This window comes from Mangifera indica, chromosome 9 (genome assembly GCF_011075055.1).
Source record: "Mangifera indica cultivar Alphonso chromosome 9, CATAS_Mindica_2.1, whole genome shotgun sequence".
Lineage (NCBI taxonomy): Eukaryota > Viridiplantae > Streptophyta > Magnoliopsida > Sapindales > Anacardiaceae > Mangifera > Mangifera indica.
Window position 1 is genome coordinate 15,523,169 of NC_058145.1, and position 19,404 is coordinate 15,542,572.

Genomic DNA, 19,404 nt, shown 5'->3' on the forward strand with positions numbered 1-19,404 from the left:
TAACATATTATTTATGAATTTAAAATATATAAAAAAATATAATAAGAGGAATTATGTTTGATAAGGGCGTTATTATTACTTCACTGAATGAGTGGTCATTTTGGAGAGTTTTCTACACGTGGGTTAATTTGCATTACATTTGGTGAACAGTGGTGATGTGTTGGTGTGATTTGTCATTTTCACTCAGGGGAATTATATAATTGGAAAAGACAGGAAGCTCTTTCTCGAAAAAAATTTAAATATTTATTTATAAACTAATTTATATTAAAAAAATTTATTAAAAATCAAAATAAAATTATTATTTTATTATTAAATTCTAAAATTTTATAAAATTTATATTTTTTATTTAAAAAATTAATAATTTTTATTTAGGATTAAGTTTTAAAAAAAATATTTTTTTTTTAGGATTTAAAAATATTGCCTCCATTTTTTGACAACTAGCTTTGATAGAGTCATCTTCTTCCTCAAATTTATCTTCTAGAGACAAAGGTTATCATACCAATGGTCAAAGATCGTCAAGTTGCATCAGCCATAATTGCCATCAAGGATGAAGACGACTCAACCAACACTGATTGTCGAAAAATAGAAGTAAGATTTTAAAACCCTAAAAGGGAGAAAGTAAATTTTTTAAAACTTAATCTTAGAAAAAAATTATTAATTTTTTAAATTAAGATAAAAAAATTATATAAATTTTATAGGGTTTTAGAGTTATGATAAAATGACGATTTTATCTTTGTCTAACAAAAATTAACTTTTAAATAAATATTTAGATTTTTGAAATATAATAGGTGTGTTTAAGATTACGCTAAAACTTGATGGGAAATGGTTGTTTGGCCTGCGAAAAATAAAACAATGGATGAAAAGGAAATGTTTCTCGGCAAAAATTGATAGGCCACTGAAAAGAAATGTAAGAAGGCATTAAAGACCGTTTTGTCTCCTTTCTTATTCTCAAGTTTTCTCGCTATCCCATCTATAGGTAGTCTCGATTTGCAACTCACCCTAATTTTATTGCTTTTTTTTAATTTTACTTTTTGCTTATTTATCTAACTTTGCATTCGGGCATTTGCATGTTGCAGGAATTTTTATATTTACACAGAGTCGACCAAATTTGACATCTGGGTATGTCTTTTTTGTTTCTGGAAACTTTTTTTTTTCCTTTTTGTGGCGTGATATTGAAGTGAATGGAGGTGTTGTAGGTTGAGAAATTTAATTCAGCTTTGTTTAGGCTGTAGAACTGTTTTTGAGAAACTTTTGAGAAATGTTAGATATGTCTTGGAATTAGTGTTAGAGTGACTGTTTCTGTCTGCAAAACTTGCGTTTCCGGGGATTCCTGTAATGGATCAACCCGTCAGGCGAGACCCGATTCCTGCTTCTGAGTCAGTGGATAAGTCTAGGGTTTTGGAAATAAGGCCATTGCGTAGTCTTGCTCCGGTTTTCCCTTCTCAACCTAATGCATCTTTTTCAACTCCAGTAGGAGGTCATTTCTTTTGTGTGCCCCCTTACGGTCCTTTTCCTGCCGAGGTTACCCCATTCTATCCATTCTTCGGCTCCATTGGGTCTCAAAGGCGTCCTGAACAAAATCCACAAACCCCAGTTGGTGTCCCTAATCAGGCAGCAGGTTCTGGGTACAGCAATCCAGTTATAGCTGCTGTTCCGATAGCTTCATTTAGGACACCGCCACCCACAGCTCAGGTAAATGGAGATAGGAGTCATGGTCGATCACAATCCCAAAGTGGGTTTGCAGAAGAGGAGTGCAGTGACAGCCTGAATCAAGGTGCTGAGTTTCTCAGCAGTTTTAGTATGCACACTACTGATCTGGACGATACTAGTAAGAGTAAGAGAGCAAAGAATAAGTCCCAGAGGAAGGCCAGAGGAAGTCAAGAAACCAGTGTTAACTTTTCTGATGCTGATGTGGATTTGATCTTTAATAATATTCTCTCATCATATAATCTCATGGAATTTAGTATGGTCCGACGAGCTGATGGTGACAGGAAGTCTGTGGGATATATACTACTGATTTTTGACTTGCTCCGAAGAAAATTATCGCAATTTGAAGATACAAAAGAACCAACTGCAGGGACTATCAGACGACCTGATTTGAAGGCGAGTACAGTCTTGACGAATAAAGGAATTCGGACCAATGTCAAGAAGAGAGTTGGAGATGTCTCAGGTGTTGAAGTGGGGGATATTTTCTATTTCAGGATGGAAATGAACTTAGTTGGATTGCATTTTCCCTGTATGGCTGGGATTGATTACATTGGTCTCAAAATTAGTCAAGAAGAAGAGGCAGCAGCAGTTAGCATTGTTTCATCTGGAGGATACGAGGATAATGTAGAGGATGGGGATGGGGATGTGTTAATTTACAGCGGACAAGGTGGGAATATATTTAGGAAAGATAAGGAAATAATGGATCAAAAGCTTGAAAGAGGTAATCTTGCTTTGGAGAACAGCTTTCGTCGGGGCAATGAGATACGAGTGATCCGGGGTATAAAGGATGTAGCAACCCTAAATGGTAAGATATATGTCTATGATGGTCTTTACAAAATTCAGGAGTCGTGGGTGGATAAAGGAAAGTCGGGTTGTAATGTATTCAAGTATAAATTGGTTAGGTCACCTGGGCAGCCTGAAGCATTCATGACATGGAAATCAGTTCAGCAATGGAAGAATGGTATCACTTCTAGAAATGGGATTATATTGCCGGACCTTACTTCAGGAGTAGAAAGTATACCTGTTTCTGTTGTAAATGATGTTGATGATGTGAAAGGGCCTGCTCATTTTACATATGTTTCCAGTCTCAAGTATTCACAGCATGTAAATTCAGTAGAATCATCTGTTGGCTGTACTTGCCGCAATGGATGTCTGCCTGGTAATCCCAACTGCCCTTGCATTAAAAAAAATGGGGGCTATCTTCCTTGTATAGCACATGGAGTTCTTGTTAATCCAAAGTCCTTGTCACATGAGTGTGGTTCTTCTTGTTTGTGCCCTCCTAATTGCCGGAACCGGGTGTCTCAAGGTGGTCTGAAAGTTCATTTGGAGGTGTTCAGGACTAAGGATAAAGGTTGGGGTCTTAGGTCGTGGGATCCCATCCGTGCTGGTGCGTTTATATGTGAATATGCTGGGGAAGTCATTGATATTTCTAAGTTGGAACTTGGAGTTGAAACTGAAGATGATTATGTTTTTGATGCTACCCGTACATATCAGCCAGAGGATGACCTGCCTTGTGCTTTCAATGAGGCTATGAAGATTCCTTTTCCCTTAATTATAACTGCAAAAGATATTGGAAATGTAGCTCGGTTTATGAACCACAGTTGCTCTCCCAATGTATTCTGGCATCCAGTTTTGCGTGAGAATAAAGAGGGATGTGATCTTCATATTGCATTTTATGCCATCAAACATATTCCTCCTATGATGGAGTTGACATATAATTATGGATCAGTCCTGCCTGATAAAGCAATGAGAAAGAACAACTGCCTATGTGGGTCATCAAAGTGCAGAGGCTACTTTTACTAATATTTACTCAACCATTGATTTTGGATGGCAATGGCTTTGGCTTAACTCATGCATTATGGACAAGGTTACATTACTCCAGCTTTATTTTTGTGTGTCTTATGTACTGAGCATGAAACATTTCTCGATGTCAAATAATTAAGTTTTTTTGTACTTTCTCTGGACTTTGTAAAGTATAATGAAGAACTTGGCATATGGATGGGATTTGGAATTTAACTTACAAGTATGCTATGAGAATTTGTAAGGTTTTTTGTGGGTTTTTGTGTGTCTTCATGAATTACGCCTTTCAATTCAAACACTTTCCTCTTTCAACGCATCGGTCTAAACATTTCTTTCCAAACTATCTTTCTCATGATTTTACAGCCTGCATACACCAATTTTGCTCCTCTTTCCACCATTCCTGAACACTTAAATGTATTGATGATGCAGGCACATATTTCAAATTTAAAAGGCATAGGACCCCAAGTCCTTAACCCATAGTCAGAGTAAAATATTGATGAGTAGTCCTAGGTAGTGTGTATGTATGTCTGGGCATGAGCTTGTCCATGATCATACTGGTATAATCTTTTGTCATATACAGAGTGCAGTTTATTATTTCCTTTTAGTTTATTATAACATTTTGCTTGCTTGTTCCATATCTCTCTTACTGAAAGTAAATATTATGTTCTGGACAAGAAAGCAATTCAGTAATGCTTTGTTATGAGTTTCAAGCAGGTGCTCTATGGATGTTGACTAAGTTCTGGTTCAGTGCTTTGACAGTTATAACATAACTTCACATTCTTGATTCTATCTCACCATCTGCATCTTCATCTGAATTTTGGTGCTGTTTGGTCTGCATTTGGATTGATTTAGTTCCAAATATTGGTACCCTGATTTTCAACCACGTATGTTTTTTCCCCTGAAATTTCGTGCATTTCAATTAGCTTGGTTGATTGATAAAACATTATATTATTGGGAAATAAATAGGTTGAGTCCTTTTGATGAATTAAGTGCAATCTTTTTGTTTTCAAGAACTAAAAGATACCATAGTTTTGTACAAATTTAGGGAAAGGAAAATTACCCATTATCAACTTTTTACAAACTTCTTGTTAACTCTTCTTTTTCCTCATTCAAATCAATGTTTTTCTCTTTCTGTGGTTCTGCTCTTATCTCTGTACACAGCCATTTTCATATGCAATGCCTTGTTTTGTTTGAAGAAGGGGAAATTCACAAGCTGCTTAACTATAGTATGAATACTTAAATTTTGAAAGTTTTTGAGACAAGCTCAGTATTGTCTTTCCTTTGAGTTTCCTTCAGTGGTTTTTGGACTTGTTGCATATCTTTTCTGACTCTTCAAATTGATGAAGAAGATGCCTATGTATTTTGTGGTGGCTATTAGATTTTATTATATAGACTATTAATAAGTATTAATTAATTATTAATTATAATTTTTATTATATAATTGGATATTATTTCCTCTTAATTATATTATAACTTATTATTATAAGTTAATAAATTATATCAACATGAACAATGAGTTAGAAAGAGCTAACTAAAACCCCAAACAAAACAAACAAGAACTAAATTTCATATAAGCAATTTTACGCATATATATTTTTAAGTATTCTAAATATTTATATGATTAATAAAATTATGTGTATATATTTTTAATATACAAATTGATAGATATTTATATGTGTTATTTTGTGATATTTAATTATATAATAATATATATAAATATGAATTTATTTGTGTATTTAAAAATATTTATTTGTGTATTTAATTAATAATAGAATTATTCTCAAATTATTTTAAAAAAATTAAAAAAAAAAAAAAAACGAGACGGCCTTTTGTCCTTTAACTTCTGCAGGTGAAACTAACAAAGAGCGCTGGTATTAGTCTTATCCCTAAAAAAGGCTCAGTAAGAGACCCAAAGTTTTGAGAATGGCTGTCCTTGTTTGCCTCAATCCCCTCCCTTCTCTCACCCTTCCTCACTCTTCTTCACTCTCTATATCATCAACTGTTGCCATCACTAATTCCCCAGGTAACTGTCTCTCTCTGCTGCTTCGAATTGCTAAAAAACGTTTTAATTTTTAAAAATAAAGGAATTCATTTTCGAATCTCTTCTTTCTCAAAGCATTGAATCTACTGAAAGAGATACGATTTTTCTGTCTGTTTTAACTGGTTGCTTATTTAGCTATTTATTTCAATCTTTTCTTGATTTTCAGTTTTCAGGTTGCACTTTGATGTCCGCTCAAAATCTTCCAGTAGAGCTCGGAACTTTTTGTCTTTCATTGCGAGCAAAAGAGGTGCTGTGATTGTAAAAGCCTCTTCAGACATTGATATTACAGCCACGCCGGAAGGCGGCAATCCCTCTTTTAGTAGCAATGAAGAGGTTGTATCAGTTGATAAACTTCCGCTGGAGTCGAAGGAGCAGGAGAGGTTGGAACAGAAATTGAGAATGAAATTGGCAAAGAAGATAAGGCTTAGAAGGAAGCGGCTGGTTCGCAAGCGCAGAATGAGGAAGAAGGGCCGATGGCCGCCTTCTAAGATGAAAAAGTTAAAGAATGTCTGAACTTCCCCGCTAGTTTTCTTGTAGGTTCGGTTCTGCTTCCTCATGTGATTTCAATTATTTGTTTTTGAAAGGGGAAATTATATTGTTAATTTCAATGTGTCTTAAAGAGCTCCATGGATCTATTGTTCTTCAATTTAATTCAGAATTGAATAATAGATGGTGTGGATTTACATTTCTTTATTCAACTTGATTGAGGTAATGTATGCAAATTTGCGGGCAAAGAGTCTTTACATCTTTAAACATGCCAATTGTAATTGAATGTTTTCATCAATTCTGTTCTTATGTAATTATTCTTGAAATATGCATTTGGTTTACTTCTTTTAGGCTTATTCAAGTGAATGGTGGATTAGGATTAGAAAAAATCATTAATCATATTGTTTGGTGTAGTATTAGTTAGTTGCTTTTATGCAATATCTTTGGATCCCAGTGGTTTATATTTGCATAGTCCAGTTTACAAATCCGTAAAACTGACTTTTTAGTGGTGGGGGCCTTTCTTCAAGAAATAGAGGGCGCAAGTGGTGTGTAACCTGAAATAAATCTCTTTGCGGTTTTTTGGTCGTACTAATTTTTTGCTCCAGTGATCTGAAATTTAACATAATCGAGTTCTATACAATAAGAAGTGTGCTGCACTGAAGCAGTGGCAAGCTACAAGAGAGAATAACTAAGTCGACTCTCTGGAAATCATAAGTTGCATTAGTTCATCCATAAGCTTGGTCTACTTGCTGAAAAGGGTTGATACTCTCATCTGTATTTTGAAGTCTTCATGAATGGCTTGTGTTGTCTGATAAGGCTGAGAGTGGTAGAGTGTTTTTAGTGTTCAAGCCATCTCTTGCTTCGTGATGTTTCGGCAGGGAAGAATTAGAAATGTTAGTTGGAGAAAGGAAATGAGGAGGGCAGTCGTGATTAGCTGATTGCTGAACCCCATCTTTTGACACACTTGTGGCTGGTAATTCTAGTTCCACCACAAACTGATACACGCATACACACACATAGCTGTTTGCATGGGATATCTAGTTTTAGACAGTCCTAGTATATCATGTGTTTTTAATTATGTTCATGATTATGCGTACATTAGGAAGAAATTTTTACTGTAAACTTTGATGTATCGAAAATGTGGAGTAAATTTCAGATTGATTTTTTTTATTTGCATGCTGTTAATTTTCGATTGAGTTTGTTTAGTAGTTTTTTGTTTATTTATTTTTTTTAATTTGGATTATTGTTAATGAATGTGGTAATTAAAGATGAAAGACAGCTACTGTATCTTGATGGACTGCTTGTTCCATTTTTACTAGGCGTGAAACTGCAGCATGAAACTTGGCTGATGATGCCAAATCTAAAGCTTGGTTTGAGAGAATGATCAGAAATTTGACACTAATCTGAAACTTGGTTTATTGATGCTCTCAGAGTCCTGGTAGAAGGCTCTTTGATATCACCATGGATTGTATAAGAGAGATGAGGTTCTTCACGAATATAACCACTCAGTTTTTTTTTTTGAGGAACTAATTTCAGATTATTTCCCAAAACATTCAAAAATTCCAACTTTTCTGCGAAGTGGTAAACATTGTATTGAAATTAATAAAATATATAATGTTCAAATTAATAAAAAATAATGAGATTTTCTTTTATTGTATCACTTACATAGTACATGATAGCAAATTTACTCTTAAATAGATATGAAAAGAAATAAATTTCTTCTTCTTTTATCATTTTTGTCTTTTGGGTGCTAAAGGTATAGGCTTGATCAAAATGGAGGAAAAACACCTACTATCACAGTCAAATCCTTTCATGTGCTCTCTTTCACATTGTCGTTTACAGGCTTGCCGGTCATCCGCATACCCTCCACCTCTGGCCTCCGGAACCTCACAGCTTGCCAGAAGGATCGCCACTACTAAGCAGCAGACGAACACCCCGTATGGAACTTTCCGGTACACCATCTTCACTTTAATTTCTTGATCTTGGGCTGCATTTTATGTGATTGTGATGGTCGTTTAGTTGCAGAGGGATCTACGTGTATATATATAAAACTGATTTTATGGTTGATCATTAAAAATTGGTTTTAAAACAAAATTTGTTAAAATTTTGGCAATTTTTAGAAATTTTAAATTTTGTTCGACTTAAGAAGTCAATTGTTTTGGAAAAGATGAGAAACATTCTCAATTTGCTTTTGAGAGGCTTTTGGTTGAAGAGGATTAAAAATTATTCTGATAATATATATTATATTATTTATATTATTATTTTTAGTTTATAAGTAATACAAAAGATTTTGATACTCTTCTTATAGTGACAAATAATATAAAAGATAATCGAATTACTATTTTTACCTTAGATATAATAATAATTTATACCTAATAATTAAAATAATTTATTTTTAAAATAATCTTCAATTTTAATAAAATATTTCTCAGACCAAATACTCTCTAAATGTGAAATCATTTATCACCTAATTTAGGGTTTTTTTAAAACCAATTTTCACCCACTAAATTCAAATAATACACTTTAATTTATTAATTAATATATATTATACATGAAAGCTTTTATGTAGTTAATTAGCAAACTATAGATTTGGATAATTCCCAAATTGCCCTTGGTTCTATTATTTTTTTCATTTATAAAAGCATCCACCATATCTATATCATGGCACTTATATAATGTTCACTATCTACAAATCTCATTTCACGATTCGATCAACCCAAGACAATTAACCAGGAAATGTGAATGGTTATAAGTATACTTTAATTAGGAATTTTTGAATAATCTTAAAATATAATTACTTTTAATTAATTTTATAAATATAAAGGACCGTCAATAGTAAAAAGAGGAAAATATAGATATATATACATAACAATTAATAGTTACATCGTATATATAGGTATTTCAATCGTCATATCAAACTATATTAAAAACTATTTGTTTCATTCTCTTTCTTTTAAATTTTATCCTTTTTGTATTCATATTATACAACAGTAGAAGTTTATTAAATTCTAATTGTCGTTATCATAATCTAAATTATGTAAAATTATATATTACATATATATGAAAAATCGTATTAACAATTACTAGAGATGTATTCGATTGAAAGTATAATCTTTTTAAAAACAAATATTAATTAGAAAAATCTAGTTGTTCCTCATCAACTTTCAATCCAATATATCCATAGAAGTTTGTTTCTTCACCAACTTGAGAACGAGAGAACTTTTATTATGTTGTAATAATAAAAGTTGTTTTTGAAAAAATTAGGACTAATAAAGAATGATTGGTGTTGCTTTACAACTATAAATAAATCAACTTTAAATTTCAAACAAAATTCAAATATTAAATTATATCATTTCTTTTAATTGTAAAATAAATAAACGTAAATTTATATTGTTTGGTGTGATAAATTCAATTGTAAAATAATAATATGATTTAAATAACATTTCTCTTTAAATTTCTTTTTTTCAAAAAAATTAAACCCTGTGTAAACAAATCCATAGAAAAAGAAATCGAGGGAAGTATTCCACAAGAGAACAATTATGGTATTGTTTTTATTACGATGTAAAATTATGGGGATTCGAAGGAATCGTTCGTAGTCCCAAGCCTTTCGAAAACCCCAACGCTTCTGCTTAGCGTAAAGCTAAAACCCCAAAAACAAAATCAAAATGGTGGCAAACCCTGTTTCTCTCACCTGCAAAACTCCCCTCTTGTACCGTTTTGTTGGCTCTTCCCTGAAACCCATCTCCCAGTTTGGCCAACAAATTCGAGTTCCTGTAAAGCCAGTTCGAATAAGCATTTTTAGGGGCTGTTCTTCACGTTTTTTGAATTTTTGTCATGGAACAGGGTTTGAGTCGCTGGGTACTTCCAAAATGGGATTTGGGCAACTGGGTTTTGATCGTCTTCGATTTTCAGCGGCTACCGAAGGTGTCACGGGTGGACCTGGTAGTGGTGGTAGTGGTGGTGGCGGTTTTGGAGGCTCTGGTGATGGCAATTCTAGTAGTGGTGCTGGTGATGGTGATGGTGATGGCGGGAGTAACTGGTCTTTCTTTTCAGGGTAAATTTTTTTAGTTTTTTTCCCTCTATTTTGTTATGTAGTTTACTTCGAATTTTTAGTTCTTAAATTTTTTCATGTTAAGTTGTTTTACAAAAGTTATTTGAATGTGAAATTTAAACTATTTTTTGAAAGCTAGGATAGTTAATTCTACCTGTGTTGATTGTTTATTTGACGGCTTAGCCTTTCATTGGTATTTTTTAATCTTTGGTGTGGTTGAGTTATTTGAGAACCCATTGTTTGTGTCTTTAAAAAATGAGAAGGATGAATTGCACTGGGTGAAATTTCAAGTAGATGTTCTTAGTTTACCAGTCTTCAGATTTGAAGTGAAAAAGTTGTAGCTCTTCATAGTTTTGGACATTACAACTTTATTGCTCATTTATCGCACACTAAGGATGTGTAGCTACACATATATACCCTTCATTCATGTATCTATGCAGCATACTGATTTTACTTTAGTTGGTAGGCTCCCATAATTGTGGTTCATCAGAAAAGTGCAATGATCTCAAAAATGATGATGATTTAGAGCCTTTTTGGAGGTTTTAATTTTTTAAAGTGCTGCAATCTTTTTTGCTAGTAAATTGGTTTATTTATGTGCTCCATTTTTATATATACTTTAAGGATATGAATATATACTTTTTTCTTCTCCCTTTTAAAAATTGTTTCCAATGTTCACCGGGTGTGTGCATGTGTTTTTAAATCTCTTCTGTGTTCCTAAATCCCATTATTAAAAACATGATTCTATGGTATTATTTTAGGTATTTAGCTCTTCTTGCAAAGTATCCTGTGTCAACAAAAGCGGTGACCTCTGCACTTTTGACTTTGATTGGAGACTTAATCTGCCAGGTGGACTTTACTTAACACAGATATGTTTCTGTTGTTCACGTTTGATTTATTTGTGGTTAACTGTTTTCATGTTGTGTTAATTATATGGATATTATGTAGTTCATTCAGTTATTATTTTGAATATTGTATTAGTTGATGAGGTTCCTTATATGGTATGATTTCATAGAGCTATTTCATCTTTGCTATTTTTGGTATTTATAGCACCTTACAAAATATATAATTTTAACTTAATCTTTTCACCAATTACTTGATAAGAAATTACTACAACTATCCTTGTGAATTTATATGTGTGGGTAAATAAGTTGTTTGGTTGCCTTAGGAGTTAGAAGTATGTTCCTACATTACCTGCATTTTGTAGTCTAGAAAAGATTGAATTTCTATATAAGCTTCATGTTGCTGGCCTCAAAATGAACAGAAGTCTTTTTATAAATGATTAATAGGTCTCAAAATATGTCAGTTAATACTCATTCATTCCTTACCAATTAAATATTTATAAGGGCCCCCCTTTTATACATGGTGGAATAGAATCAAAATGAATTAATTTTTGTCATCCTTAATTCTTCAATAGCATCCCAAAAACTTGATGTCCACCCCACTTAGAAGCAACAAGAGAAACTAAATTTTTTTTCTTAATTGTTCTAGTTGGGTATGCTTTTTTTTTTTCTTGTTAAGTGGGTATGCTCGTTTTCTTCATTATGGAAAAACTAATTCTTAGTTTTTTTGTCCATTGAGTTACCACTTGGTATGAAAGCTCAAGCTGATAGGTGAGCTATTGACATAAGTAGTTAAGCTCTAGAATGCTTTCCCTTGGAAGGCATATAAATAAAACAAAACCACAACAATAGCAGCATATGCAACTTATAATATTTTTCAACTTAAACATGTAATCTTGAAAGTTGACATAAAACTGTAAATATGCAATTGTGACTAAAAGTGAAAGAGAATACAAGAGAACAAGAGTTTTGAGGCTAAACATATTTAAAATTTGAAGTAAATTGAGTGTGTTAACCAATTGCAATGAATTGAACTATTTATTGAAAGAAGCTATTTGTGGTAGTAGGCTATGTCAATGAAAGTTGACAAAAGTAGGCATGTCCCTTTCTCTTTAACATCAAAGAGAGAGTAGTCATTGTAATAGCTTGGCTTGTCATGATTGTGCCAAGTGGGCCAAAATGTTCCTTATACACTCTCATGGCATAATTTTACAAGGGTAGTTGTAAGTTTTGCAAAGTTATTCAACTAGGATGCCTTTGTTTTGATATCATTTCTCAATAGAATTGTTGTTTACATGTTAGTTCCCTATTCCAGTCATCCAGTGTGATGTGGATTTTCATTTCTTTTTTGGTAAATTATGGACCATATGTTCTTAGATATCATGACACATTTTCTCTCCTGTTGTCCTATTGGTATGGAGATAAGTTGTAATCTTTGGAAAATAGCCCTTGAGAAGCAGGGCGATGCTACTGTATTTGACATGTATTTCAGATATGTAGGTCTGGTGTATTACATCAAATGGGTCATCTTTCACATGCAGTCATAATTTATTGTTATTTGATGTTTAGAACAAAGTGCTGCAAGTTGTGGTTGCTGCGAATGCCTTTTCAATCTGATAAATTGGATCATTATTGTGGAACTAGCTTTCTTAGCTTATTTTCTTGTCACCCTGATGTCACAATCATAGTACGAATTTACCAAATTCAAAATTTTTAACTCAGCTGTGGATTGATCAAGCGGGAACATTGGACCTGAAAAGGACATTCCTATTTACTCTGTTAGGGCTGGTGTTAGTGGGTCCCACATTACATTTCTGGTATTCCCTCTGTATAATCTTTTTCTGCTTCTGATTTGTTTTTATAATTACAGAAACTTTCTTGTCTTAGCTATATTTTGGTACTGCAAAAGCACTTCTGATTTCTTTATTATCAATGCAATTCTGGTGATCAGTTTCAAATGCTTCATTTATGAAATAGTCTTGAATGTTTTCATTATATATATTATTGTAGTCATCTCTTTATAATTTTTCTGATGCCATTGAGAGCATTGGATGAGAATCGAAACTTTTAGGAACTTATTAGAAGATTGTTTATACATTTCTTGGATTCCTTTTATATTTATCTAGATAACTTGGGTTTTGTTTAGGTATTTGTATCTGAGTAAATTAGTGACATTGCCTGGGGCATCAGGTGCCTTCTTACGCCTTCTACTTGATCAGGTGATCCAAATTTCACTTCGATTTTTCTAGATGCATGATTATATAATCATGATGTTGCTTGATAATTGGTGTTACTTTCTTGATGTATGTCTTTGAATGTGGTGCAAATTTATTGCAGTTCATTTTTTCTCCTATATTCATTGGAGTTTTCTTATCTACTTTGCTAACACTGGAGGGAAGGCCAGGACAAGTTGTAGCCAAACTTGAGCAGGTAGTTAAAAAGCATGGTATTTTTTGTCCTCCTATTTCATACATTCTATTAAGCTTTGAGAGTAGCCCATTTGAAGGATTGTTTATTTACTAGTTTTTTTTTTTTAATTAATGCTGTCGTACTTTCATTTTGTAGGAGTGGTTTTCTTCTGTTCTTGCTAATTGGCAACTGTGGATACCTTTCCAATTTCTGAACTTTCGCTTTGTACCCCAGCAATTCCAGGTATGAATATCAAAAAGTGTAAAAGAAGTTGTTTGTACAGTAGCATAAGCTTATTTGGCTATAATTTACCCTTGCAATAGTAAATTTAATTTTTTTGCTTGAAGATCTATTTTTGTTAATTGGTTAATGTAAATAAGAGATATTGTTGTATGCTTTAATGACTCAAAATTAGGATATGTCTGGGGATTATATGCTTACCTTTTGTCTTCATTCTTGTAATCGAAGTAAATTTCACTCATTGCACGATCACTTTCAATGGGTGCCCTTTCAGGTGGGTTGTGTCTGGCATTGTGTTCTATGATGCATCTGAATCAACTTATCTATTGACCATACTAAGAAATCCATATTATTCTCTTGTTACGTTTCACTGTTCAGAACTAGCATATCCTTCTGCGTCTCATACATCAGTCGTGTCTTGATTATTTGACTTTTTTCTTTCAATTTATGGCATTGATTTCAGGTCCTTGCTGCTAATGTTGTCGCATTAGTTTGGAATGTGATTCTCTCATTTAAAGCTCACAAAGAAGTCCTGCCAAAATAGGTTTGTTTTAGTTTTCATGAAACTTGAAGACTTATATTGTGATCCATGCTGTCTTAACTTTTATCCATTAATTCTGTTTCAGTGGCAAAGTTCAATTATCTTGAAATGCTTGATTTAACTTCTTCCTTTGCTTTGTGATGTATATTTTGACTATGGATTGTTTGGATCTTAATTCATAGTGCCTCACCAAGAACTAACCAAAAAGACCCCCAACCAGACATTTTTTTGTTCTTGCAGTTCATCTGATAAGTTTTTTAAAGCAATGCTATATGTATCCAGTTTTAAGTATCCAATTGAATACCTAGATGATGTGTCATAATATGATTAGGTATTGTTTTCTTTTTAATTTAAAATCATTTAATCATACGATGACACATTATCTATATATTCAATTGAGTATTCAAAACTACGCTCACAAGTTTTATATGTTTTTTTAATGTAATGTGGTAGAAAAAATGCCAGCAATTATTTTAATTTTTGGAAAAATTATAGTATTTCTCTGACTGGACCGGTTCAACTCCATTAATCTAGACTCTCTTGCGGTCTTGCCTTCCTTTTTTAAAGGACATGAAAACTTTATCAAAGTAAACCAAATTTTACTGAGAGATAGACCAGTAGTCCACAAAATAAAATTAAAAAACAGGATAAGGATATCAGAAAGGCCCAATCACTATGTCCCACCTAAAGTTTAGTTAAATAACTATGCTCACCTTAAATTTAAAATTTTAATTTATATTATAGTTATCAATGTCATTGCTGAATATATATATATACATATAGAGAGAGAGAGAGAGAGAGAGAGAGAGAGAGAGTCTTTCCTTTGAAATGAAATAAAAGAATGATGCATTGACAAAAGTACCCCTAAAGATAAAGGTATGACGACAGTGCAAATGCAAAAGTGGGGTTTCAGTTAACCACCACATGCACATCCATGACTCCTGACAGTGACACGTCAAGTCAATGGACACGTCATCTCTTTTTGACCCAAAAACACTAGGTCAACAATCTCCCTCATTTTATTATCTTTTTATAATAAAATTATCTCAACATATTTTTAACCTATAATTATATATTATTATATAATTAATTAATTTTAAATTAAAAATAAAATAATATTAAATTATATAATAATATATGATTTATATATTAAAAATATTTTTATATAATATTAATCATTTTTTAAATTATGTTACAGAGATATTTTTTATAATTATCATAAAACACTAAATTTACTCTCATTAATAATCTCGTCTTTTTTCAATTGACAAACGATTATTATTATTTTCAAATAAATAAATTTAATTATAAATATTTTAAAATTTTAATCTAGAATATATTCGAGTTTATATTCAAGATTTTTAATTTAATAAATGTAAGTCAATGATGGAATTTTTTAAAACAATAAAAATGTAAAGGAAAGTATCTATAAATAAATGGTGTACATAGGAGCAGTAGAGAGGGTTGAACTGTTGACTACTTTGTGATTACGAGCACGGAGGCAGGGTTTGGTTAACAGTCAACGGAGCTTGTGGACCGTTAGATTCAATCAAAATTGATGGCAGACACGTCGTTGATGAATGATGAATGGATAGAAAGATAAAATGACAAGAACGTACAATCAAGTACAGCCCATCACTTTTGACTACATGGCTAATTCAAACTCTTCGTCATTCCTGAGGTATAAATTTGGAGAAATGGTACGTGAACATAAATTTTGCGTAATTTGTATATATAAATAACATATTATAATATTATTAAATAATTATAAATTAAAAATAAAATAATATTTAATTATAAAATAATATATTATTTATATATTTAACATATAAAATATATATATGTAAAATATTATTTATTTTTTATGTAATATATATATATAATTGATTTAATATTATTTTATTTTTAATTTAAAATCATTTAATTATATATAACATATTATTTATATATTCAAAATTATGTATTCATAATTTTATTAATAAATTTTATAGACATTTAGTTTGACGTAATTTTGATTATTGGAGTAATCCATAATTTATTATTGACAATGACAATGGAATGTAACACATTATCTTTAATATTTGTCATAATGTTTGGCCCTGTGTTATTATCTAATCTATTGGATATGTGTTACACGCCATTGAGATAGTTCATGAACCCATGTAAACCTTGTGTCACTCTTTGCTTTTTGCGTATTAAATGCCTATGAATGGTCAAAGAAAAGAGGTACCAATGAAATGAGAACAATCACGACTTTGAATAATACATGAAAATTAATTGAATTTACGCATTTAATATTATCATTAACATCCATCATCTCCTCCGATATAGGTTGTTTGATTGAAATATTATCCATTTTATCGTCAGAGTCAAAGACGCCCCAAGTCAAAATAGGTTTTTTCCCTCCGCTTGTTAAATCCTCTATGTAGGGTTAGATTCGAGTTGAGTTGAGCTCGGCTCACAGCCAGCTTGGGCTCAGTTCGGTTTAGTTTTGGGCGGCTCGAGTTTGACTCGAGCTCGATTTGAATTCAACTCAGTTCGGCTCGAGTTTGGCTCGTTTTTAGTTCGACTCATTTTTGACTTGGCTCAACTCGTTTTTCATATCAAAACGACATTATTTTTAATATATATGAATCAAAACGATATCGTTTTGTATAAAAAAAATTTTAAAAAAAATCTACCAAACTAACCTAAGTCAACTCGAGCTTGGTTCAAACTTGATCGAATCGAACAGAACCCAACTCATTTCAGACTCGAACCGAGCCGAGCCCTACCTCTATGGTTAATAAAATCTCTAACATGAGATATTCACGATATCTTTCTCATCAATATCATGATAAGCATTTCTCTATTTACGTTGAAACTTTTATAACCCGTCACTATTTTCTGCATTATATGTACTTGTTAAACATTGATGTCAATCATTAAGCAGATGCAGTTTTCAGTTTTGGGTTAGTTGCACAAAAAGAGGAATGAATTATCCTAGCTATTGTGAAAGGCAAAAAGGCCGTAGAGATAATCAACATCGTTATCAATTTTTATATTATAATTAAGGTATTTAATAAATAATATTTTATAATTACATACATCTATCTGTTATTAATATGTAAATATTTATTTATTAACTAAAATAATCTTTCTTATATCATGTTTTTTTTTAATCTCAAATATATATCACGGTATTACTCTTAATTCTTGTCTATGATTCTACGGATCTAACCAAACCAATATTTGACTCAGTCTTGTAATAATAATAATATATAATTTTTTAATTAAATTATTTAATAAATAAAAAAATCTTAAAATACTCAATTATTTGAAAATGTTCGATTTAACCTTAAATTCCCTAAGTACTGTTTATTTGATTCGCATGGGAGAAAATATACAATACCCCTGAGATGTAAAATGCCCATAAAGCCACCACTCAAGGCAAATAATATTAAATTTTGATACCCTCGTAATCACATATAAGACAAAATAAAAAAAACACCCCCCCTCAAACCGACATGTTAAAGTTCCTTAAAGCCCCGGCATAGTTAAGAAAAGACGTCTCACACATTAGGCATTATAAACTTTTTAATTAAGCCCCCTTTGTGTCATGCACATTATTTCAACCATGCATATTTAAAATATACACTTCAAATTTTAAAAATCAAATCAACACATCTAACAATAATTCACAAACGTCACAGAAAAGAAAAAGTTTATATATATATAAATTAAACAAATTTTATTCTTAAATTGAATTTTCGTATTTAAGTTTGAATTGTTTGAAACCCTCAAAATTTTATTTTTTTAATCATGAAACCCCATTCAAACTAAATCGTCACATTCAAAACCAAACCAACCATTTCAAATAAAATTATCTTCAATTATAGTAACCAATCCTATAATCATTATCTCAAATTTAACAATTTTGCTCTTCTTGCCATAAACCCTTCAAAATTGTACACTCTCATTTTTATTAATTTCCCATTTTACAAAGTCGTTGATTTTACCCAAATTAATAATTCTTGTTAATTACAAGTCAATTGCCCACATCACAACGTAGACATTGTCCACTCCACATTAATCAGCCAGTTAATCTTGAATACGTTACGATAAAGCTTCAATTAATAGATAATTAACAAGTACCATTAATTCTAAAATTCATACACCAAAATTAGAGAAACTATATTATATAAAATTAAACCATCTAAAAGAACCCCCAAAAATATCAACAAACACCCCAAATTTAAATGCACTATCACATCACTTTCCATGACTCCAGCGTTGGGAAGCTAGACAGAGCATCAAAATCGAGCCCAGAGCTCCCACCCTCGCCCATCACTGACGTTTGGAAGTTAAATGGGCCGGACGCCACACCCGACCCGCCTATTGACCCGGATCCCGGAGCCATTACGGCCTGTTGCTGATGATGATCCAGCAAAAACGCTGACGTATCAAGTGTGGGTAAGCACCCTGCAGCATGGCCAACTAGAGATAGTCTGCTACCTGGTCTCTGTGGCTCCGGCTTCAATATTGGAGATACAGCCACTTGGGAGTTCCCGAACCTCACGCCGGTGACCTGTTGCACCATCTGCCGGAAATTCGCCGGATCCGCCGTTATGAACGTGGTTTGAGTCCGTTTCGACGCGCGTGACTTCCGCTTCGAAATCTTCCCGGACAAACCGTTTCTTTGGCGTTTCGGGAGGGAAGTTTCCGGGTCCGAAACGGAAACGTTGGAAACGGTGGGAGTTTCCGGGCTGACAAAAGGGGAGATACAATCTGAAGCAAAAGCTTCAGAAACAACCGAGTTGTTGTTGTTGTTGTTGTTAAAGTTAGTAGTATCAGAAGAGGAGAAGGTTTTCTGAAGAGCTTTGGTCAAAGTTTCGGTCTCAAGGGCGGAAACGTCGGAGAACCAGGGATCACGAAAGGTCCATGAAGCAGAGAGAGCAGGCAAGTTTTCGGAAGAAGTCATGGCTTCAAACAATAAAAGAAGAAATTAGAAACCCAATGGACCAATATGAATTGAATCAAAGCATGATAAGATAGTGTTAATTTTGAGAATAGTTGAGATGGTGGAAGAAGTAGAAGAAGATTAAGGAAGAGAAATGAATGGTTCGTTTGGCTGATTGAGTGGAGAAATGGGAGAGAAAAAGGGTGTTTGAGAAGGAACTTAATAGGACGGTGAGATGAAGAAACCGCGTTGAATGGGGGACACGCGTCAGCAGATTTGTACGGTATTTTAGCTATTTTTTAACCATGGTTTTACTCTAGTTTACGTATTTTAATCAAGGACCCTAACCTC

General features: G+C 32.7%; 4 protein-coding genes across 4 annotated transcripts; 3 read left to right on the forward strand and 1 right to left on the reverse strand.

The window, feature by feature from the left end:
- Nucleotides 1-823: 823 nt before the first annotated feature.
- On the forward strand, nt 824-3,762 carry LOC123225962 (histone-lysine N-methyltransferase, H3 lysine-9 specific SUVH1-like). Its single transcript, XM_044650358.1, has 2 exons — nt 824-976; nt 1,077-3,762. The coding sequence occupies exon 2, from the start codon at nt 1,336-1,338 to the stop codon at nt 3,508-3,510; it is 2,175 nt and encodes a 724-aa protein (XP_044506293.1). The 5' UTR covers nt 824-976; nt 1,077-1,335; the 3' UTR covers nt 3,511-3,762.
- Nucleotides 3,763-5,351: 1,589 nt separating this feature from the next.
- On the forward strand, nt 5,352-6,211 carry LOC123225141 (50S ribosomal protein 5, chloroplastic). Its single transcript, XM_044649010.1, has 2 exons — nt 5,352-5,530; nt 5,715-6,211. Exons 1-2 carry the CDS (start codon nt 5,431-5,433, stop codon nt 6,059-6,061), a joined length of 447 nt encoding a protein of 148 aa, XP_044504945.1. The 5' UTR covers nt 5,352-5,430; the 3' UTR covers nt 6,062-6,211.
- A 3,307-nt stretch (nt 6,212-9,518) lies between these two features.
- Nucleotides 9,519-14,235, forward strand: LOC123224728 (protein Mpv17). The gene is made up of 7 exons (XM_044648426.1): nt 9,519-10,088; nt 10,844-10,931; nt 12,647-12,741; nt 13,071-13,143; nt 13,262-13,354; nt 13,490-13,576; nt 14,037-14,235. The coding sequence occupies exons 1-7, from the start codon at nt 9,700-9,702 to the stop codon at nt 14,115-14,117; spliced, it is 906 nt and encodes a 301-aa protein (XP_044504361.1). The 5' UTR covers nt 9,519-9,699; the 3' UTR covers nt 14,118-14,235.
- Nucleotides 14,236-18,226: 3,991 nt separating this feature from the next.
- Nucleotides 18,227-19,252, reverse strand: LOC123224854 (calmodulin-binding protein 25-like). Its single transcript, XM_044648584.1, has one exon. The coding sequence runs from the start codon at nt 19,072-19,074 to the stop codon at nt 18,361-18,363; it is 714 nt and encodes a 237-aa protein (XP_044504519.1). The 5' UTR covers nt 19,075-19,252; the 3' UTR covers nt 18,227-18,360.
- Between the last annotated feature and the right edge of the window lie 152 nt (nt 19,253-19,404).